At 37.1% G+C, this 20,394-nt stretch overlaps 1 protein-coding gene across 1 annotated transcript in view; it reads left to right on the top strand.

The window, feature by feature from the left end:
- Window positions 1–9,035, top strand: part of ST8SIA1 (ST8 alpha-N-acetyl-neuraminide alpha-2,8-sialyltransferase 1) — a 136,342-nt gene extending 127,307 nt beyond the window's left edge. Inside the window, exon 5 of the mRNA XM_001099511.4 lies at window positions 8,006–9,035. Within this exon, the coding sequence (XP_001099511.1) occupies window positions 8,006–8,492 (487 nt within the window). The 3' untranslated portion in view covers window positions 8,493–9,035. The remainder of the gene's footprint in view (window positions 1–8,005) is intronic.
- The last annotated feature ends 11,359 nt before the right edge of the window (window positions 9,036–20,394 follow it).

Here is a 20,394-nt window from a genome sequence, read left to right as displayed (position 1 = left end):
AATATGAAAGGCACCAGCTGAGAACTGGAAATGCAGGGTCAGTAGGCGTGCATATTTGAAATGCAAAATCACTTTCCCAGCTGTCAGTAGCAACTCATACTCCCATTTGAAGCATAAAAGTGTACTGTGTCTCACAGGTTTCTTTGTTATTATCAATTTCCTTAATTTGTACCAGTCAGATGTGTGGAAAACTGTTAATTTCCTATATAGTTTTGTCATAACTTGAATGCTAGTGAGGTTGTGCTTATTTTAATATGCATATTGGCCCTTTGAATTTCCTCATCTCGGACTTGGCAGTTCTACATCGTTGTTCATTTATCCATTGTGATATTTGCAAGTTTGTTATTACTTTTTATGGTTTGTGTTCTGGATACTACTGTCTTGTTATATGGTGCTATTTGCGGTATTTGTTACTGATTTTTATCATTTGTATCCTGGATACTAATCCCTTGTCATGTATGTTGTAAATATTTTCAACCCAATCTGCTGCTTGTCTCTTTAAAAATATGTTTGTGGAAGACTTTCATTATAAAGCTGTCATGTTTAACAATCTTTTATGGATTTTTGCTAAGGAATTGCCTCATGTTTACATTGTCTTTTGTGTCCTAAAGGTCTTAAAGACATTTTCTTATATTTTCTTCTAATTTTATGGTATATGATTATTCCATCTGGAGCTTAATTTTTGGGACAGTGTGAGGTAGGAATTTATCTTATTTTCTATTATTGGCTAGCCAGTAGACCCAGTACAATGTATGGAATAGTAGATTTTTATGAATTGGTTTGAAATGTTACTTTTAGCATAAAGGAAATCTCCAAAAATGCTTAGGTACATTTTAAGACTCATTCTCCTGTTTCATCATACCTGGTTTATTTTTGCGTGAGTTCCATAGTGTTTTTATTATTATAGTTTTATAATCAGTTTTGACGTTGGTAAGTTAAGTTTTCTGTTATTCTTTTGTCCAAAATTATTGTCAGTATACATACTAATTTATACCTCCCATATGATGTTTAGAATTATCTTAATGATAAGTTAAATCTGAAGTAAAATCAAATTTTACTTCAAAATAATGTTGGGATTTTTGTAGAGATTGCGTTTGAACCTACAAATTTATACGGGGAGACATCTTTCAATGTTCATTATTGTCCCCATAAAAATGTTGTATTTATTTTTAGCCTTGTTTCAAAGTGTTTGGGGGCTTTGTTGCTATTAACAATGAAATTTTTGTTTTGTTGTATTATTTTAATATATGATTCCTGCTGTATAGGGAAGCTAAGACTCTATTGATTCCAATAAATATTTTTTTCAGTTGATTCTTTTATATATTCTAGATAGGTAATTATAGCATCTTCAACTAGTGACAGATTTCCCCTTATATACATAATTGAAATATGTTTTTAAAAATTTTTTCTAGTGCAGTGTGTGTGTGTATTTTTATGTCGTTGACTTCTGTTTTTTTTTTTTTTTCTGAAACGGAGCCTCACTCTGTCGCCCAGGCTGGAGTGTAGTGGAGCAATCTCGGCTCACTGCAAACTCCGCCTCCCAGGTTCACGCCATTCTCCTGCCTCAGTCTCCCGAGTAGCTGGGACTACAGGTACCCACCAGCATGCCCGGCCAATTTTTTTTTTTTTTTTTTTTTTTTTTGGTATTTTTAGTAGAGAAAGGGTTTCACTGTGGTCTCGATCTCTTGACCTTGTGATCTGCCCACCTCGGCCTCCCAAAGTGCTGGGATTACAGGTGTGAGCCACTGTGCCCAGCAGACTTCTCATTTTTTTTTTACATTTTTGATCAGTGTGACCCATATGATGATAATTGTTTTATTATTGCTTTTTCTTTTGTAACATGATGTTTGGTTTTTGTTTTTTTTTTTTTGAGACAGAGCCTTGGTCTGTCGCCAAAGCTGGAGTGCAGTGGCACGATCTTGGCTCACTGCAACCTCCCCCTCCTGGGTTCAAGTGATTCTTCTGCCTCAGTCTCCTGAGTTGGGACTACAGGCACCTGCCACCACACCCGGCTAATTTTTGTATTTTTAGTAAAGATGGGATTTCACCATATTGGCCAGGCTGGTCTCGAACTCCTGACCTCATGATCTGCCCACATTGGCCTCTCAAAGTGCTGGGATTGTAGGCATGAGGCACTGTGCCTGGCTAGAAATTTTCTATTTTATGTGTTTTAAATAATATATTTTAAAATTGAAAACTCACTATGATTGTGGACTTGTGAATTTCTATCTGTAGTTTTTATTGGTTTAACTATATATATTTTTAAAAGCTATCATGCTAGGTATTTAAAGTTTCTTGACTATTATTATTTTGGTAGTCTTGTGAACTTGGTCAACAAAAATTGTCTTATCTTTTTTATAATTTTAAACATAAATTTCTGTTTTTACCAAAATAATACACATACGTGGAAAAATTAACTCATATGACAAAGTTCAAAATGAAAACCAGCAATCTCCTGTCTCAGACCCCCCCCCACTTCTCCAAGTTATGTTCCAAGAATCTATACCTTTCAACTTCTTCAGCTGTTTTTTTTCTTGTCACATGTGAAAACAACATGCTTAATTACAATTCTTAAAATTTCAGCTTGTCTGTTGATCTCTTATGGAAAAATAGACTGAGTTCTCTTCATGTGCTCCTCACAGCACTGCTGACTACCTTATACACTTATACTTTCTTGACCTCTCAATCCAGATATATCACAATCAAATCAATAGTCAGTGTCTACCTAAGTGTAGTTCACATCTGAGATAAAAAGTTTATTACAGGAATTGACAGCCTGTCCACATTTAAATTTTCTCCCAGAGCACATAAAGCCCTTCCATGCGGCGGTCGTGAATCCATCTCTAGAATCCTTTGAAAGTGCAGCTCTTCCATCTCTGCTGCACATTGGTTTATCTGGGGCACTGTTTGTTTCTGTTGAGACGTTCATCTGGAGCTGTATTTTTCTCTTACTTGAACCTGATTGATGGCTTTCTAGGCCTACTGTATAGCTATATTTCTGGAGCTTTCCTTTACCCAAATCCACCTTTTGTTATATTTTTTAAATTGCCAGCAGCACTTTCTTATTACCTAAATGCTTTTTCTTTTTATATCATCCTAGTCCAGATGTGGTAGCCATGAGCATGAGTAAACAAACTAATTATAGATGTTTAAGAGTTTTCCTCTGCCCCTTGAATGTGAGTCCCTCTGCTCTGACTCTTGTGTTGGACACTATCCATCAGTGTCTTCTGAGCTTGCCTGTGTGTTCTTGTTTGGTGACTGGAAGCTCTATGCAGAGACTGTACCTACCAACAGGTGGGTTTTACTCTGGGTTGAGAAGGTGGCAATGTTGCCTTCTCTTGGGCGGTTCCCAAATGTTACTGCTTGTAGGTCTTCTCCTTGGGCTACTCAGTGTCAGTATTCCACTTGGGAACTATAGGCCTGACTGCTGATATTGTATGAGTTGAGAATTCCATTTCCCTGGGATGAGCCAGCTTTCTGGACATACCCACTTTTCCTGCCTGGAAACTGACACCTCCTTCCATATACACGGTGATAATTGATCAGTGCAGGATTTTAGAGTTCAGCCCACCTGGGTGTCTCTGCTACCCCATAATCCGAACAATAACCTTGCTGATTGCTGTTAGACACCACTTTCGCTAGTATCTCCTGCCTCCAGGCATAGGGCACTGCTACTGCTGTCTTTTAGAGGAATGCTCAACAAGTTACTTCATGCTCTGGTTTCCTTTGGTAAGCTGTCTGTTTTTTTGAGGTAACCTAGATTCAGGATCCACTGAGGTTTGCTTTCTTTCTTATTTTCAGAATGGAGGTGGACTTTTCAAAAATGATTTTCCCCGATTTCTAGAGATTTGTCATAGGAGGTGAGAGCTGGACCCTCACTCTTTATTGTGTTTCTTTCTATTCTGTTAATATTCCCTTTTGTATTCAGTTTGCATCTTGTAACTGTAACCAAATGCTTTAACATTTTTAATTGAAATTCCTTCTAGATTAATTGTCTATTTTCATATCAATGTATCAATATATTCAGACACTACAGTTTATTGATACCGATTTATGTTTGTCATATTTGCTGTAAATATTTCTTGGAGTAATTCCCTTTTTACTTTAGTTATCTTATTCTTCATGGTAATGAAATTTCACATCATGACATAATCAATGTTGTCAATATTTTCCTTTGTTGAAATATATTTTGCAAATGTCTGATAAGTTCGATTTTTTTTTAGTTTTTTTGTAGCATAGATTTTACTGAATATTTACTCATAATTTATTGAGATGGTTGCCCAGGCTGGTCTCGAATTCCTGGCCTCAAGTGATCCTCCCACCTCAGCTGCCTAAAGTGCTAGGATTGTAGACCTGAGTCGCTTTGCCGGCTAGATTTTAAATATCTATCTTACTTATCTTAAAATTATTTAGTAATTGTCTTGTGAAGTATGAATCTGTTCCCTCTCAGATTTCCAAATTGTTAGCTAACTATCTCAGTATTGTTTATTAAGTAATTAGAAAAATCTTATTGGTTTTTCCCCCATTATCACATATTCAATTCCTTTGTAAAATGTGGTACACTTTTGTGCTTTCTACTCTGTTTTTGTTTTTCCTTTTATGCTCATATTGATTATAAATTAATCATTTCTATTTTAATAATATATGGGCTGATCTTACTTCATTTTTATTCTTAATTCATAGGCTGGTCTGATTTCTTTTTTATGTTTAAAAATTATTGTTTAGTAGTTTTCTATTCATATAGTACACAAATATTCTGAGCTAGGTTATAAAAATTAAAGGATGAATAGGACTCATCCTTTGTTTTCAAGGAGTACATAGTCTTAAAGAGTATGAGCAATTATTATTCAGGAATTCAAAGAAGACTTTTGAAAGCTTAAGTTGGAAGGAAGGAATAAGCCTAATAAAGGAAATCTTAAGTTGGGTCTTGATTTATAGACACAGCGTCACCAGGGCAGTGACTAGATCAGCAAAAATGAATCTATATATGCAATAAGAGTTGTGGACAGGTACACACACAGGGATGGCTGAGGCATAGGGTGAGGACATGAGGAGTAGCTGAGTATGAGGCTGGAGAGACAAACTGGAGCACCCCTCTTTTCTTATTCCAGCTGAATTTTGCGATAATGTAATAAAATTCAATACCAGCCCCATTAAACTCTTGATCAGGATATTATTAAACATATTCAGTGTACCATAACAATTATTGAATTGAATTGAATTCTTAAATAATAATGTCATTTGTCACAGAATGGGAGAGGTAAAAATAATAACAGTGTCAATAAAATTAGGACTGTAGTAAATTCAAGCTGTGTGTTCATTTTCAAAGTGAAAACTCAGAGAGGGAAAGCTCCTCCCTTCAAGACTAATCAGTTGGCTTTAAGACAGGAAACAGAAAATCAATCATCCTGACTTTATTGAAGCAGCATGTAATTCTCCACTAGTATGTAGTCCACTACGGAGACGGGGATCAGTTCCATCAGCCAGCAGGGCCCTGTGAAATGGGAGCCGTTCTGTACAGGAATAAGGAGGGAATGGAAGCAAGCAAGGAAAGCAATAGAGGTATCCTAACTGCTCTAGAAGGTTGATGGTGAAATGACAGAACGAGAATGTAGCACTGGGAACAGTGTGAGCATATTAAGAAGAGTGTTTTTAAGTTCTAACCTGCTTTTGTAATCATTTCACAGTGTATGTGTATATCAAAACACCACATTGCACACCTTAAATATACACGATTTTTATTTGTAAAATATACCTTAGTAAAGTTGAAGGGGAAAGTTCTAACCATATGTAGAAGACAGAGGAAATAATTCAGTCAAGATGGAGAGATTGAATTTTTTTTTAAAGAGGAGAGACCCACTTTGGAACATGAGTTCTTCAGGATATGTTAAACAGCTTGTCTCAAGATACAGAGGGGAAGATGGAGCACTTCTTAGAATGGCAGTAAGGATGTCATTAGAAGATATAAAGAAAAAGTGGTGACGGATGGATGCAGAAAGCCAGACAGCTTACACTGATGCTTTGATCTTCTAAATAAGTATGTCCCACCTGTGTCAGATTACCCAGGAGTACTGGGCAAAAATTCAGCCCCTGGATCACTCTCATCAGAACCCAGGAAGCTGTGATATTAGTGAACTCTCTGGGATATTCTAACTAAAGTGTGAGAACCAAGGGCTCAAAAGGAGTAGGAGGTTATCTGCATGGTGTGTCTATATGATTGGGAAAGCACTGGTATTTCAGGAAGAGAGTGGAAGACATTAGTGGGCAATGGAAGGGAGAAAAGAATTGCTGAGCAGAGCCCATCTGGAAGTTGGGAAGCAGGAATTTGTATTCCTGGGAGAGAGGCTGGCCCAGCTCCAGATATGTGCTTCCATGGCTCCTTCTAAGTTAAAGTGAATCTAACTAAAGATCCTGTTATTACTTCTGTATCAGGGCCCAGGGAAAATTGATAAAGCAGGCTACTGGATCAAGAAAGCAGGCTACTGGATCGAGGATATGAAGACAACTTGAGAGATTTCCCTTCCTTCTGGCCTTGAGAACCATACCTTTCTGAGCAGGCAGAGTAAATAACATTGATTTCTACATACAATCCTGTGGATTTGTGTATTCAGAACTTTAATTTCACCTAATTATGATGAGCCTGCCAACATGTCAGGCCAGACTTTCCTCTGCTAGTTGTGGCTCAGTTCATTCTTTGATGTTGCTGCTCCACCTGCACATAACCCAAGATGGGCAGCTCCCGTGGTCAAAGGAATTAAAAGTTGCAAGGCCCTAGTCTAGTTTGTTGCTTTTCTCTCCCTCTACCCTTCGCACTCCCTCTCTTTCTCTCTCTCTCTCTCTTTCTTTCTTTCTTTTTTTTTAACTTGAGTATATTAGCAACCTCTTACCTGGTCTCCAGGCTACCAGCCACTTCCTTCCAAGGTAATCTTCTAGTCTATTAGAGTACCTTTTTTTTACACAGACTGACAGTTGTCATAAGTGCTGTAAGCAGTAACTGCTGTGAAGATTTCCCATCACCACATGTGACGTTCAAGCAAACAAAACAGACATAAGAGGTTTTTCGAAGAGTGCATTGTCTTCAGCCACTGCCCCTGCCATTAGCACCTCCCACATTCTAGGGACAGGGAATCCTTGTCATTGCCTCAGTATATTGTGCACTCCTGCCTATAACCAAAGTGTCTCTTCGAGTTCAGTTGCTGTTCTATCTATTGCTTCCTTATAAGAAGTGTATTTAAATGTTATTCCGGCTCTGTAGCTTTCTTGGGCCACACTCCCTCTTTTAAGTCAGAGTTATTTTTTTCATCTGTATTCCATAATACTTTATACAAATATGAACATTGTATTTAGAACATTATATTGTACTTATTTGTATCTTTGTTTCTACAACTGCATTAGAATGTCATGTAATCCAAACTGAAAGAACATAGGAAAGTAGAGTTCTCTGGAGCAAGCAATATGGGCAACTCCCTGCATTATTTTGTAATAGTAACAAGCTTTTATTTTTCCATGTAATACTATAGTTATAGCATTGATGAATCTGAATATTTATAGAATCATAGAATTTCAGTGGGAAGAGGCATCTTAGAAGTGATTCCTTTGATATGCAGATGAAGAAACCACTCCTGTGCTTACGTTAGACCGCCTAAGTACCTTTCATCAAAATTCCAGCCAACAACCTTTAGGAATTTATGAGAATTAAACCATTTTACATTTCAGGCAGAAACATTCTGGAAGAGAACAAATGTGTAATGCATTTGAGTTCAGAGGGAGCCCCATTAACGAATGTTAACTGTGTTTAAGAAGTTGGGGTCAGGGGAAAAGCCAGGCTATTTGATGAGAGATAATTGATAAGTTCAAGGAGGATTTTAAATACGAATAAAGTGTTTTTTATGTGTTTCATTGAGATGATTTGAGGTATCACGGTCACCAGAAGACAGCAGAGTGGGTTTTAGTGAGTTTCTTTTTCTCTAGGTTTAATTGAACCATTTTTTTTTTTCTTTAATAGGTTTCAGAACCTTCTGTGGTCCAGAAAGACATTTGTGGACAACATGAAAATCTATAACCACAGTTACATCTACATGCCTGCCTTTTCTATGAAGACAGGAACAGAGCCATCTTTGCGGGTTTATTATACACTGTCAGATGTTGGTGCCAATCAAACAGTGCTGTTTGCCAACCCCAACTTTCTGCGTAGCATTGGAAAGTTCTGGAAAAGTAGAGGAATCCATGCCAAGCGCCTGTCCACAGGACTTTTTCTGGTGAGCGCAGCTCTGGGTCTCTGTGAAGAGGTGGCCATCTATGGCTTCTGGCCCTTCTCTGTGAATATGCATGAGCAGCCCATCAGCCACCACTACTATGATAACGTCTTACCCTTTTCTGGCTTCCATGCCATGCCCGAGGAATTTCTCCAACTCTGGTATCTTCATAAAATCGGCGCACTGAGAATGCAGTTGGACCCATGTGAAGATACCTCACTCCAGCCCACTTCCTAGGGACAATGGAAGAAGAAAGGACTGAACCAGGGTATTTTTGTTAGGTTTTCTACATGACTCCAAGAGGGAATGGTTAAGTTGTTTCATGGGTTTGCATGGGCCCTTGGAAAAACAGGAAAGGAACGATGATGATCCAAGCAAAACTTTACTTTCAGTGTTGGCTTGGAGGACAAATAAGAAATGAAACATCCTGTGAAATACTTTATAGCACATGGCAGATTTGCAACTAGTAAAATGCTGGTGAAATGCTGTTGGTAAAGCACATGGTTCAAATCTAGAAGATGCAGTTCAAAAACAAGACAGACTTGAGTTGTTAGGGCTGAGGAACCAATCAATATAGAATAAAGAAAATGTTGGGGTAAAAGTGTTGCTGATTGTCAACACAAACTGGCTTAATAATATTAATAAGAACCTGTCTTATTAAGACTGGCTTGAGAACTGTAGGTTTTTAAAAAAATTATTATTTATTTTTGCCCTCTTTAGGGGAAGTGGGTGGGTAGATTTAAAAAATCCCTTCCTGAGTAATAAAGATACAAAATGTTACTGCTGATAATTGTGATTTGTTGAGCCACGTCTATATTAACTATAGCTCCCCTCTATTTTTAAAATTTTACATAAGAATTGCTTCTTCCTCTTTTGTCAACTCTACAGAGACAATGTGAAGCATTATTGAATTTAGACTGTGTTGATTCATAGTCTGGATAACAGGAGCCACTTTCCTTCCTCAGAATTTAGGACATAAACCCAATTTTAGGTCTGCATTATGTAAGCCTGTTTGCATTGTCATTTTTATTTTAGTGCAAAAGACTACCAATGAGTGCATTATTTATTTGTAAATTGGCATAATTGTCTTCATAATTCAATATTCAGAAATACAGTAAAGCACAATGATGGAAAGCTTAGTCTCTGTGGAAGACAGACCAGAAGACAAATCCCTTTTCTATCTACTGTGGCATATTCACTGCAAGATAAAGGACATGTGTGCATACATGCAAGAATGCATATATACAAACATGTAGACACACACATACATACACACAAAGTTAAAGCTCATTTCTGTGCAACTATGAAAGCTGAACTCATATGACTCGGTATGGCAAAAATTTGTAACCAGTGTTGGAGAATCACAAATGTGTTATGCACTATTACATGTTGATATAAGACAACCAAGCTCACTGGTTACTGCACATAATACCCACAGCAGCACGAGATGCAAGTCTTACCCCCAAATGCTTACCCGGAATGAGCAGAATTATCTTACTCATCCTGATTTTACCCAAAATCTCATGAATGGGCTTGGTGTTGAGCATGGTCACACAAGGTATAGTTTGTACAAGTAAAAAGATGTGAATTAGTAGCTATTTATTTCCTTAGTAGCAGGTAGGACTACTTAGCTTTTTACACGAGCTTTGATACACAGCAAGAAAACTCTACTGACAGATTACAAGCATCCAAAAGTGTTTACATTTCAGAGAAGGATAAAGGAAACCTCTCGTTGTCTTCATACTTTGGAATGTCTTAAGCTAAAATGAGACACTGGAACTCAATCTCTTTATTATTTTAAATGTCACCAAATTTTAGGTAAATTGTACCAAAAAGTTCTAGTTTAATTTTAACAGTAAAAACTTGGCATACCATGTTACTATGTAAACAATAATGGCTGGTATTTTTTGATGGGTTAATTTAACATGACATCAATATAAGAAAGCCCTTGGCAAAATTCTACATCATTGAAGTAGACCATTTCTAAATGCAATTAAATATTGAAGTTATTATAAAAATTAGCATTTAAAATATGACTTATTGATAGTGCAGATTATATTGTTACTTAGAAAGTTAAGAATTTGAGAGTATTGATTCTATTGGAGAACTGGTTTGCTATACAGCAACAAAAACGTGAGAATGTACCATGAGGAAACTGTGTTAAATATTCACTTTGAGTGAAACTTTGAATATGTTCCCTCTTTTGAGCTATTATTATTTAGTAGTTACCTAAAAAAGAACACATTTTCACTAGTATACCATTAAAAATGTAAAAGCCTTAACAAAAACACATATAAAAGTTAATAAAGTATGTGTTACTCAGATTAGTACTTTAATTGTTAAAATGTAATTAATGAGCTCCATAAAGCCCATACATCACAGTTCCACTGAAAATATTATCTGGACTAGAATATCTTAAACTCGGGAAGTGGAGGTTGCAGTGAGCCAAGATCATGCCACTGCACTCCAGCCTGGGTGACAGGGCAAGATCTCATCTCAAAAAAAAAAAAAAAAAAAAAAAAAAAAAGGAGAAGGAAGGAAGGAAGGAAGGAAGAGAAAAAATATTATGCGAAAATTTTTCATCTTGTTATGATGCCTGGAATAGATTTATGCAGTAGATTTATATAAAATTTTTAGTTTACAAACTTGTGAAACTATTTCATGTGGGTTCTGAAGGGCAAAACAGAAATGGCCAGTGCTGGTGATGTTTGATTAGACCAGTTCTTCTCAGCTGGGATGATTCCTTATTCCTCTCTGGTGACATTTGGCAATGTCTGGAGACCAGAGACATTTTTTGTTTTCATGACTCGAGGGTGCTGATAGCATGTAATTAGTAGAAGTTAAGGATTCTGCTAAAGATCTTACAATGCACAAGTCAGCCTCTCACAACAAAATAATTATCCAGGCTGAGATGTCAGTAGTACCAAGGTTGAGACACCCTGGATTAGACCAAAATGAAATTTTGGTTGTTCCACTTTGTCTTCACTTAAAGATAGACATACACCCTCACAGCATTCAAACTATGACTACAATTTAATGGAAATATTTTCTTACTGTAGATTACAACTCACTAGATATGCCATACATATGCCTTTTGGCCATAATAGGTTAGATAGAAGTGTGTGTGTGTGTGTGTATGTGTGTGTGTGCTTGTGTCATGAAGTTAGGCATCTCTATCCTTACTGTGTTATGTGTTCCTAAGTAAGGACCTTGCTAGAATCATCCTGTAGCGTGCTCTGGAATACTCTATTATTATTAAGATCTTCAATTCTAAGCTCCCACTATCTTTCTTTGTTTATCTGAAATTAAGACCTTCAGAATTGGGCCTGGTACTTTTCCAGATTTGATCAATTACATTTTGAAATCACTGACCCTTAAAATTCAGCTCAGAAGACACTCAATAAGAAAATCTTTAATCACTTTTGATGATGCACCTGCCAAGAAGGGGCATCTCTTTGTACCATCAGACTAATTTAAAAAATAGTTGTGTGGTCATAAAAATTTGGCTGCTCCATGGGGGCAAAAGGAAGGGTGAAGAGGCTAAAAACTAGTATCCTGATAGGATTTTAGTTTTTGTTAGCCTTGATTTGAGAATTGCATTGATTCCAAAGATCATGACTAAGGATGGCCTCTTTAATTTTAATCACACTTCAGTAAAATTAAGATAGGTGAAAGATTAAGTCATTCCATAATTAAGAAAAGTAATGTTTATATGAAAGATTTTTATATGGACAATGACTCACAGACACATACGCTTTGTATAGAGTATTTTGCCAAAAGTTTATACAAAATTGTGCATCTAAACTGCATAATTCTCATGTAAGAAGTTAAGGAAGTGCTCACTGGATTTTGCTTCTGTACAATTCACTTTTATCTGTCTTCACAAGGGTAGGAAGTAAATGATCCCAAATGGCACATGTTCAGACAATACTGTGTTTGGCTTTGTGATGTCTCATGTATTTCTCTTGGCTAAAAAAAATTGCTTAGGCTATATATAACTTGTACCTGAAGCAATCTGGATAACATGGCTTGAAATGGAAAATAACTGAAAAAATCCTGGGATTTTAAATTTGCCAAAAATATCCTTGGATTAGTCAAGGGCTTTACAAGAGTGTTATAGATGATTCAAAATGGAAACAATATTGATACCATTTCTTTTCGTCAGCAGTTATATATTCCAGTTTTATAACTTTATTATATACAGTTTTTGATTTCTTTATTAATAGAAAGTCAGCCATCCAGAGTTTTAATTTCTTTGTTTGAAATATCGACTTTGAAATTTTTTCACTGACAAATCCTTGTCGGGAGGGACCTAAGGGGGAGGGGAATGTTACCAGTCCGCTGAAAACTTTAGGAAATGTTCAGTGTGTTGTGTAAATACTTTCCCACCAGCACCAGGTAATATATGCTCTATATTTGTAGAATTCCAAAGATCAAGAGCTGTTAAGGATGTTTATATGAACTTGAGGACAAGCTTGTGGAGGAATAAGGACTGAGACTAATATTATGCTTTTTCTTTCTTTATCTTCCCATCATATAGGTCGACTCTCAGGTTATATGAATTTTGTTGGGCACACATCAGGGCTGGAAGTGGTAGAAGTGGGTTAACAATTTCAAGGTACTTGCAACCTAGGTCAAAGCCTCTAATAAAGTCAGCAGTACATATAACTAGCAACTTCATTCCACTATGTGCTAAGAGGAGGGTGAGGCAAGTTGAAAGGAGGAGATGACCCTCGCCCCATGCTCTCAGGATGTAAAAGGGCAGAGTGGTCTCTACCCTTAACCTTGGCTTTTTAGCATAATCAGTCTCAGTCCTTTCCCAGGAGAGCTGCCTTGGCTCCAAAGTTGAGCTAGTAGCATTGTGACTAGAGAGGTAGTGTGGAAATTCGCTGAGGACCTCAAAATTTTACACTGCCTTAAACTGTTTTGTTTTTGCTTAAACTCGTGCTGTCTAAATTTGGGTGTCTTGTGGCAGAGTCTGATCACCCCGACCTAGTTATAGCCTTGCCAGGCCTGCCAGCAATTCTAAAGTGGAGCTTTTCCCCCTCATTCATATGGATAGTCTGGGTCCTTGAAGCTAGGGAGATATCAAATATTCCACTAGTTTCTACATAGCTTCTTTAAAAGTCCTAGAGACTAACTCACAGGAAGTCTGAAGCCCAGAGCATCTGTTTATAAACTCCTAAATATGAGGCCACAATATTTAGATTGAGCACTACAAAATTTCTATTTTGCAAGTGGAAGGAGACTTGAATCTATAATTGTTGTAGGTTTTTTTCCTTCTATCATAAGAAAATGGATACCATCTGCTTTACCCTCAGCCCAGACTTGTCTTTTGAATTTTTTACATACATCTTAGGGGTGAGAGATTGAAGCAAGAGCATGAATGAAAAGCTTATTCAAGCATAACACAGCCTCTGCTCACCATTTCAATAAGGGAAAATACATGTTTCTGTTTCCCTCTAATTTGCTTTCTCTGGTGCCAACATTTCTGATTTCTTCTGTCTCTAAAATGTAAGGAATAACTACCATATTATAAATTGACTTACCTTATTATAAATTGACATACCTGTGAGCATTTGCCAGACAGTCAAAGCCCATGACTATAACTTTTTAAAGCACAGAAGAGGAATTATATTTTATGGTCACTCTTCTGTGTTTCTATTGATCTCTATATTGTGCTAAAATTCTTTCACATAATTTTTTTCTTGTTGAAGCTGTGGGATATAAGCAATGATGCCAAGCTGTCTGAGAGTTTTATAGAATAATATCCAAATATATTGGTCCTGCCTCTTTCTGCTTCTATGTAATTAAACTTTCTCTTAATGTTTATTTTTAAAATATATGCTTCGCACAATACCGATAAACATCTAAGAGATGTGATTTAATCCAAGGCAGAGAAAACTAAGAATCAGTTAATGTCTATTTTATCTGCAGAGTAAGAAAAACAGAAAATTGTAATAAAAAAAGGTTTAACCAAACTGAAAAAAAAAAGAGAGAGAAGATCTTGTTTTAATTTGAAAGGATGATTGAGAGTGATCTCAGAAGAGAGTTCAGCAAGAAGCAAGAAAGAGGCTGTTGACCTTGAGGGGAGCCTCAAGAATGGAACTTTTTTGAAATATTTTAAAGGGAATATCTTGTCATCCAGCTGTTATGGTTAATAATGGATAGTTTTCTCTCTCTGGGTGAGGCTTATCCATTGCACACCTGATGTGCTGACCCCTGCGATTTCCCCAAATGTGGGAAAGTTGCCCGCGTAATTTGTGGTCATGGGGGACTGTGTGTTCCTGCTTTTCCCTGGTTACAAAAAACAAAAAACGAGAGAGAGAGAGAGAGAGAGAGAGAGAGAGAGAGAGAGAGAGAGAAGATGCTAGAGGAAGCAGTGTGACAGCCAGATTGTGAGATGCTGACGGAGAGAACAGAGTGGTACCTGCTTATCCACTCGGACCATGACAGTCTCAAGGCTCCACCCTTTGCTGTCCATTTCCGAGAGGTGCTCTCCGGGGAGTTTGATCTCAGTGAAACAACACTCCTGTTTTCTTTTTCTTTTTTTTGTTGAGACGGAGTTTTTTGCTCTTGTTGCCCAGGCTGGAGTGCAATGGCGTGATCTCGGCTCACCGCAACCTTCGCCTCCCAGGTTCAAGCGATTCTCCTGCCTCAGCCTCTGGAGTAGTTGGGACTACAGGCATGCGCCACCTCCCCCGGATAATTTCGTATTTGTAGCAGAGACGGAGTTTCTCCATGTTGGTCAGGCTGGTCTCAAACTCCTGACCTCAGGTGATCCGCCCGCCTCAGCCTCCCAAAGTGCCGGGATTACAGGCGTGAGCCACCGCGCCCGGCCCCACGCTCCTGTTTTCATAGCCTTTTTTTGTCTGTACTTTGGCACATATTCCCCAAATAAGATTATTATTTAGATCTCCTGTCATGTTGAGGCAGTGATAGCAGGAAGTGTCACGTTGACCCTCACCCTTGGAAAGTGGGCTATGCATAGCTAGAGTTAGAACAGGAGGTTCTAACTTTGCCTCCACAATTACTTCAGTAACAGGCTTTTGTATCCAAGATTACTTGAGCTGACTTAGATGCATTTTCTAGTGTATACAACACACACACATAAGCCCTTTACCCGTGGAGAAGAGGGAGATGGCTGATTCAGTGGGAGTGGGAAGTGGCAGAGGGTGCCTTAACTTTTTCTGGCTTGACCCCTACTTCCTTATGTGTTTCCTTCGTGTACCTCTGTCACTTTAGAGATGTAACCGTGTCTGTTCCAAGTTGTATCATTATTATCAAGAAGTCCTATAAATGTAGCAAATGTGACTATTTTATAGAAATGAACAATAGTATATAGGCCTTGGAGAAGTCTGATAATAGTATGTAAATATCCTTTATTGAAGTTGTAGAACCTTCTAGAAGGAAGCTCTTTAGGTGATAACTGCAAGAGGATTAATGTTTGTTTCTCCAGCAAACACCAGAAGCAAGGAATCAAACTCACTGCTTTTCATTCAGTCTTAAGCACCGCTGGGCTCTCTTGTTGATAGGTTCCTATAGACACTCCCCTTATAACTAATATACAGGATTCACAATTTAGGATGACTGATGGCCACTAGGGTACATCTTAGAGACACCAGAGAGAAGAGAACAAATACAGTTCCATCAAAAAGCCTGCTTAATCTTTAACAAGTCTGAAATATTACTAGAATTCCAGTTACCATGCAGCATAGTTGGTCTAAAAGCACTCGGGAAGAAAGGTGTCGTTTTGGTCTCTTTAACTCTATTATGGCACATTTTAATATTATTCCACATGTGTGCAAACTGTTTCTCAAGAGCAAAGTTTGAGCCTGGAGATAAGAAAAATTTAAACATCATTTTTTCTCATGTAATATAATATGACTACTAATTCACGGATATAATAATTCTGGGAAAAAATTTAGATTAGACTATAAAATTGAAATCACCTTTGAAGAGTATATAGAATTGCTTCTTTCTATTAAAGCCAACCTCCATTGGCAGAAAGTGTGGAGAAAATCAGTGTGCTTCAATTCTTTTTGTAGAGTTTCATATAAAATGTTGCAGGTAGAAAAGAAAACTTTAATTGGTACTTTCTACAGTGTGACTAGAAAAATTAGTATCTATCTCTGTTGGTTCTGCTGACTTGCTTCTTTCCACCGAATCTAAATGCAATGTCATAGGAGGAGGTTTGCTGTAAAAACATGTCTTTTTCTTTGGTGTGTTCATTGTAATTATGGCTGGCAGTGAGAAGGTTCAGTAAGTCTCAATTTCTCTACCTCCCTTACTTGGAGAAAATTTGTAAATGTACCCTGTGAATAAAATGATTTTTTTTATAGCTTGTGAAGTCTTTTTATTTTCCAGAATTAAATGGGTGATGCTCTTTCATTTTCTATTCCTGCTTTATTTTGTATCCATATCAGCTACACTGATATTTTTTCTTACAGATTAAAAGTCATGAGACTTAGTGAGGAAATCATTTTAGAAACACTGGATTATAATTGCTAGAATATAAGAACACTATTGGTACTTCTTATGTGGATGAAAGGACTATCTATAGGGCAAACTAGAAAGAAAACTGAGCATTTATTTAATATGATTAATGTAGATGAGGCTAGTTTTTCCAGTGATAAAACTTCTCCTTTTTGTCAATATCAATATGTGTGTCCAAGAGATACTTTAATACTTTCCTAACAAGATGCAATACATTTGGATTCCCCTTCTCCACATATGGGTGACTTTCAAAGCCCAAGTGTGCCTTTTTGTCTGAATTATTTAGATAATTGCTTCAAACTCCCATTTCCCTTGGGCGCTGTTGGCCCAGTTCTGCCAGACTCTTCCTCAAAGGGAGTGACATCAGGAAATGTGACCTTGATCCATCCTTTATTATACATTTCTCCTCAGAAATTGATCAAGGTACTCTGTACAGATCTCCTTATTAATTCTCTGACTTCATTCTCACACGACACAGCTTTTTGGGCTACAGCTATTTCAAGAAAGGACATTCTATTACCTAATGGAAAATCTACATGGTGTTTAGCTGAATCACTTGGAAACAAATGCAAAGCTCCAGTATAAATGTGGGTTACCCTAACCTATCCTCAGACCATATGAGGAAAACAGACTCAACTTGTTTTCACCAACTATCATTAAGTCCCCAAATCTAGATTTGACTGAGTCCTGCTCTTCTACTTTGTTTCGATTTGAGCATTCCAAAACAGATATTAAGACTCCAAAGGCATTAATTACTCAAGAGTTCCCCCTAAACCTAAAAGGAGGATAATTATAAATCATAGACTATATTTTTGCTTGAAAACTTATTATTTGGGATATACAGTTAGATTCCTGACGATATGAACAATTATAGATGTGGAAGGATTGACTTCATTTATAATTTATATTATTCCATTTTATGAGCATTTAGAAGTATAAGAAAACAAGTTCTTTGTTTATTTTATATAGATAGAGTAAAAGTTATTTCTTTCCTTCTCAATAGTCATGAATTCTGGGCAGGAATTAAAAAGTCACCCTCAATACTTGGGAACGTTTTCATGGTAAACAGTGCAATCAAATGTTAGGTTAAAAGGCAATCAAGAATTTGTGGGTCTCAAGATAGATGTCAATCAAGGAGATTCCAACCTTTGCATATGGGGGCAAGGGAGACAGCAGGAATAAGGTACAAGTGTTCATTGGGTGGGAGCACTGTAATCGATTTCCTACCAGGCAGATTACTGATCTCTAGAAAGAGAATGCTTCTCTACCAAGGGTTTAACATTAGCCTTTGCTATTGTTCGTTGGGCACTTGGCAGTGGTGGAAGCCAGATTATCATTAGTCTTTGATGTCGATTCCATGCATAACCTCCATACCTGTTACCAAAACCGCTTTATATAGAAGTCCATTGAGAAAGTAGTGGAGTAATTGAGAAAAGAGACCAGCTGATAGCCATTCAACACACTATTTAGTCTGGGCATCTTATAAAGGTTATGACTGCAGTAGTGAGGTTAATTTCTGGAGTGGTTTTCAATGCGTTCTATCCTGGAGCACATAACAATTTATTCTAACTAAACTAGACATGTATTCCAGATTTGCCTTTCCGGTCCTCAGTGCTTCTGCCAGCATAGCTATCTGTGAACTTACAGAGTGACTCATTTACCATATCGACATCATGTACAACATATAATATCCTTCTGACCAAGGAACACACATTTTATGGCTAAAGAAATGTACCAAGGAACTAATTCCCATGGAACTAGCTTCTATTAGTATTATTCTTTACCGTCTCATATAGAACATACATTATCAACAGGAGAGATACTGCCCCCTAAAAAGGCAAAAATTGGTTTTAGGGAGTGTGATCTGAGAGACCAAGTTAGGTGCCTTTTTATCAATCAGGACAGACCCAAAGATTAAGGAAACAAAGTTAACCTATGGGAGGAGGATTCAGGCTCTGACTGGCATGACACATTTCTAAATTCTTACAAGAATAACCACACTCTCACCACTCACCAACCTCCTTAACAATAAGAGCTTTCAGGCAAGTTATCCTAACTCTGATTTACAACCCAGACCACTGCAACTCTGATTGGACAGGGGATCAGCCTTATAAACATTCTCTTCTGATAAGCTACTGCAGACCTTAAACCAGTTTCAGCAGCTTATAAGGCTACACACAAACTCTTTGCATCCTATACTTCACCTTTTGATGTAAAGAGCCAAATTCCACCTCATTTTAATGCTAAAACTCAGCCCCAAAGTGAATACGGCTGTATGTTATGTGGATGTTTGCCCATCATGCATGTACTCTGCTCCCTTCATAAATATGTATAGCTTTCCCTTCAAACCCGCTGAATATTTATGACTGTACAAACCTTGCCAGGCATATAACCCAACCTGTCTTTTCCCTCTGCAAAGACAGAGCACCTTTGGTCTATGCTGGAGACTTTCTCTTCCTGGCTTGCAAGCCAATATTGCTAATAAAACTCTCCTTTCTACTGTCTAGCCATCTGGGTATCTTTTGAATGACAGAGGTTAAAAAAAAATTAGATACTATAATGGTTAGGAAAAAATATCTTAAAAGTTTATTTGGGGGATAATTTTTAAAAGTTTGAGGAACACTGATCTAGAAGTGTCTGCCTTACACAAAGTTATCATGGCCTAATAGGGACTCATTTTTAAGGACCATCTGAGAGACAATGTTGGGAGTATGGGGTGCCATCTTATAGGATGTGGTGTATGTTTTGCTCAGTGACTAGTTTCTCCCATTATATGTTTGGGTTGTATTTAGAATATCTGGATCCGGGAACCAAGAGATGGAAGTAGAAGAGGCTCCACAAGTTGTGATACTTTGCGCTTTTACCATTTTTTAAATCAGAATATTATCTAATTATCTCGTGATTTTTCTTTAAATCAATTGTTACTTAGTATATTTTAAATTTCCAAATACATGGAAGATTTTCTGGTATCTTTTTGTTATCTCTTTCTCATTTAATTCTGGCATGACCAGAGACTATATTATGTGTGATTTTATTTTCTAAAATTTATTAAGAATTATTTTATGGCACAGGTTCCATGAGTACTTTAAAGGAACATCCAGTCTGTAGTTCTTGGCAATAGTGTACTGAAAGTGTTTATTAGGTCAAGTAGGGATGATCCTTGAACAATGTAAAGGTTAGGGGTGTCGACTCCGATGTATTTGAAAATCGACATGTATCTTTTGATTCCCCCAAAACCTAATTACTGATAGCCTACTGTTGACCAGAGACCTTACCAATAACATAAACAGTTGATTAACAAATATTTTGCATATATATAAAAAAATGCTGTATTCTTACAATAAAGTAAGCTAGAGAATAGGAAATGTTATTAAGAAAATTATAAAAAAGAGAAAGCATATTTACTATTCATTAAGTGGATCATCAAAAAGGTCTTCCTCCTCATCCCCTTAATATTGGGTAGACTGAGGAGGACAAGGAACAGGAGGGATTGATCTTGCTATTTCAGGCTGGCAAAGATGGAAGAAAATCCTCATATAAGTAGATCTGCGCTGTTCAAACTTATGCTGTTCAAGGGTCAACTGTACACTCTTACTGATATATTTTATCTATTTGCTCCATTAACTATAGAAAAAAAGTAAAG

Source organism: Macaca mulatta, chromosome 11, assembly GCF_049350105.2.
Source record: "Macaca mulatta isolate MMU2019108-1 chromosome 11, T2T-MMU8v2.0, whole genome shotgun sequence".
Lineage (NCBI taxonomy): Eukaryota > Metazoa > Chordata > Mammalia > Primates > Cercopithecidae > Macaca > Macaca mulatta.
The sequence above is the reverse complement of the archived record's forward strand: the minus strand, read 5'-3'. Positions and strand labels throughout refer to the sequence as shown.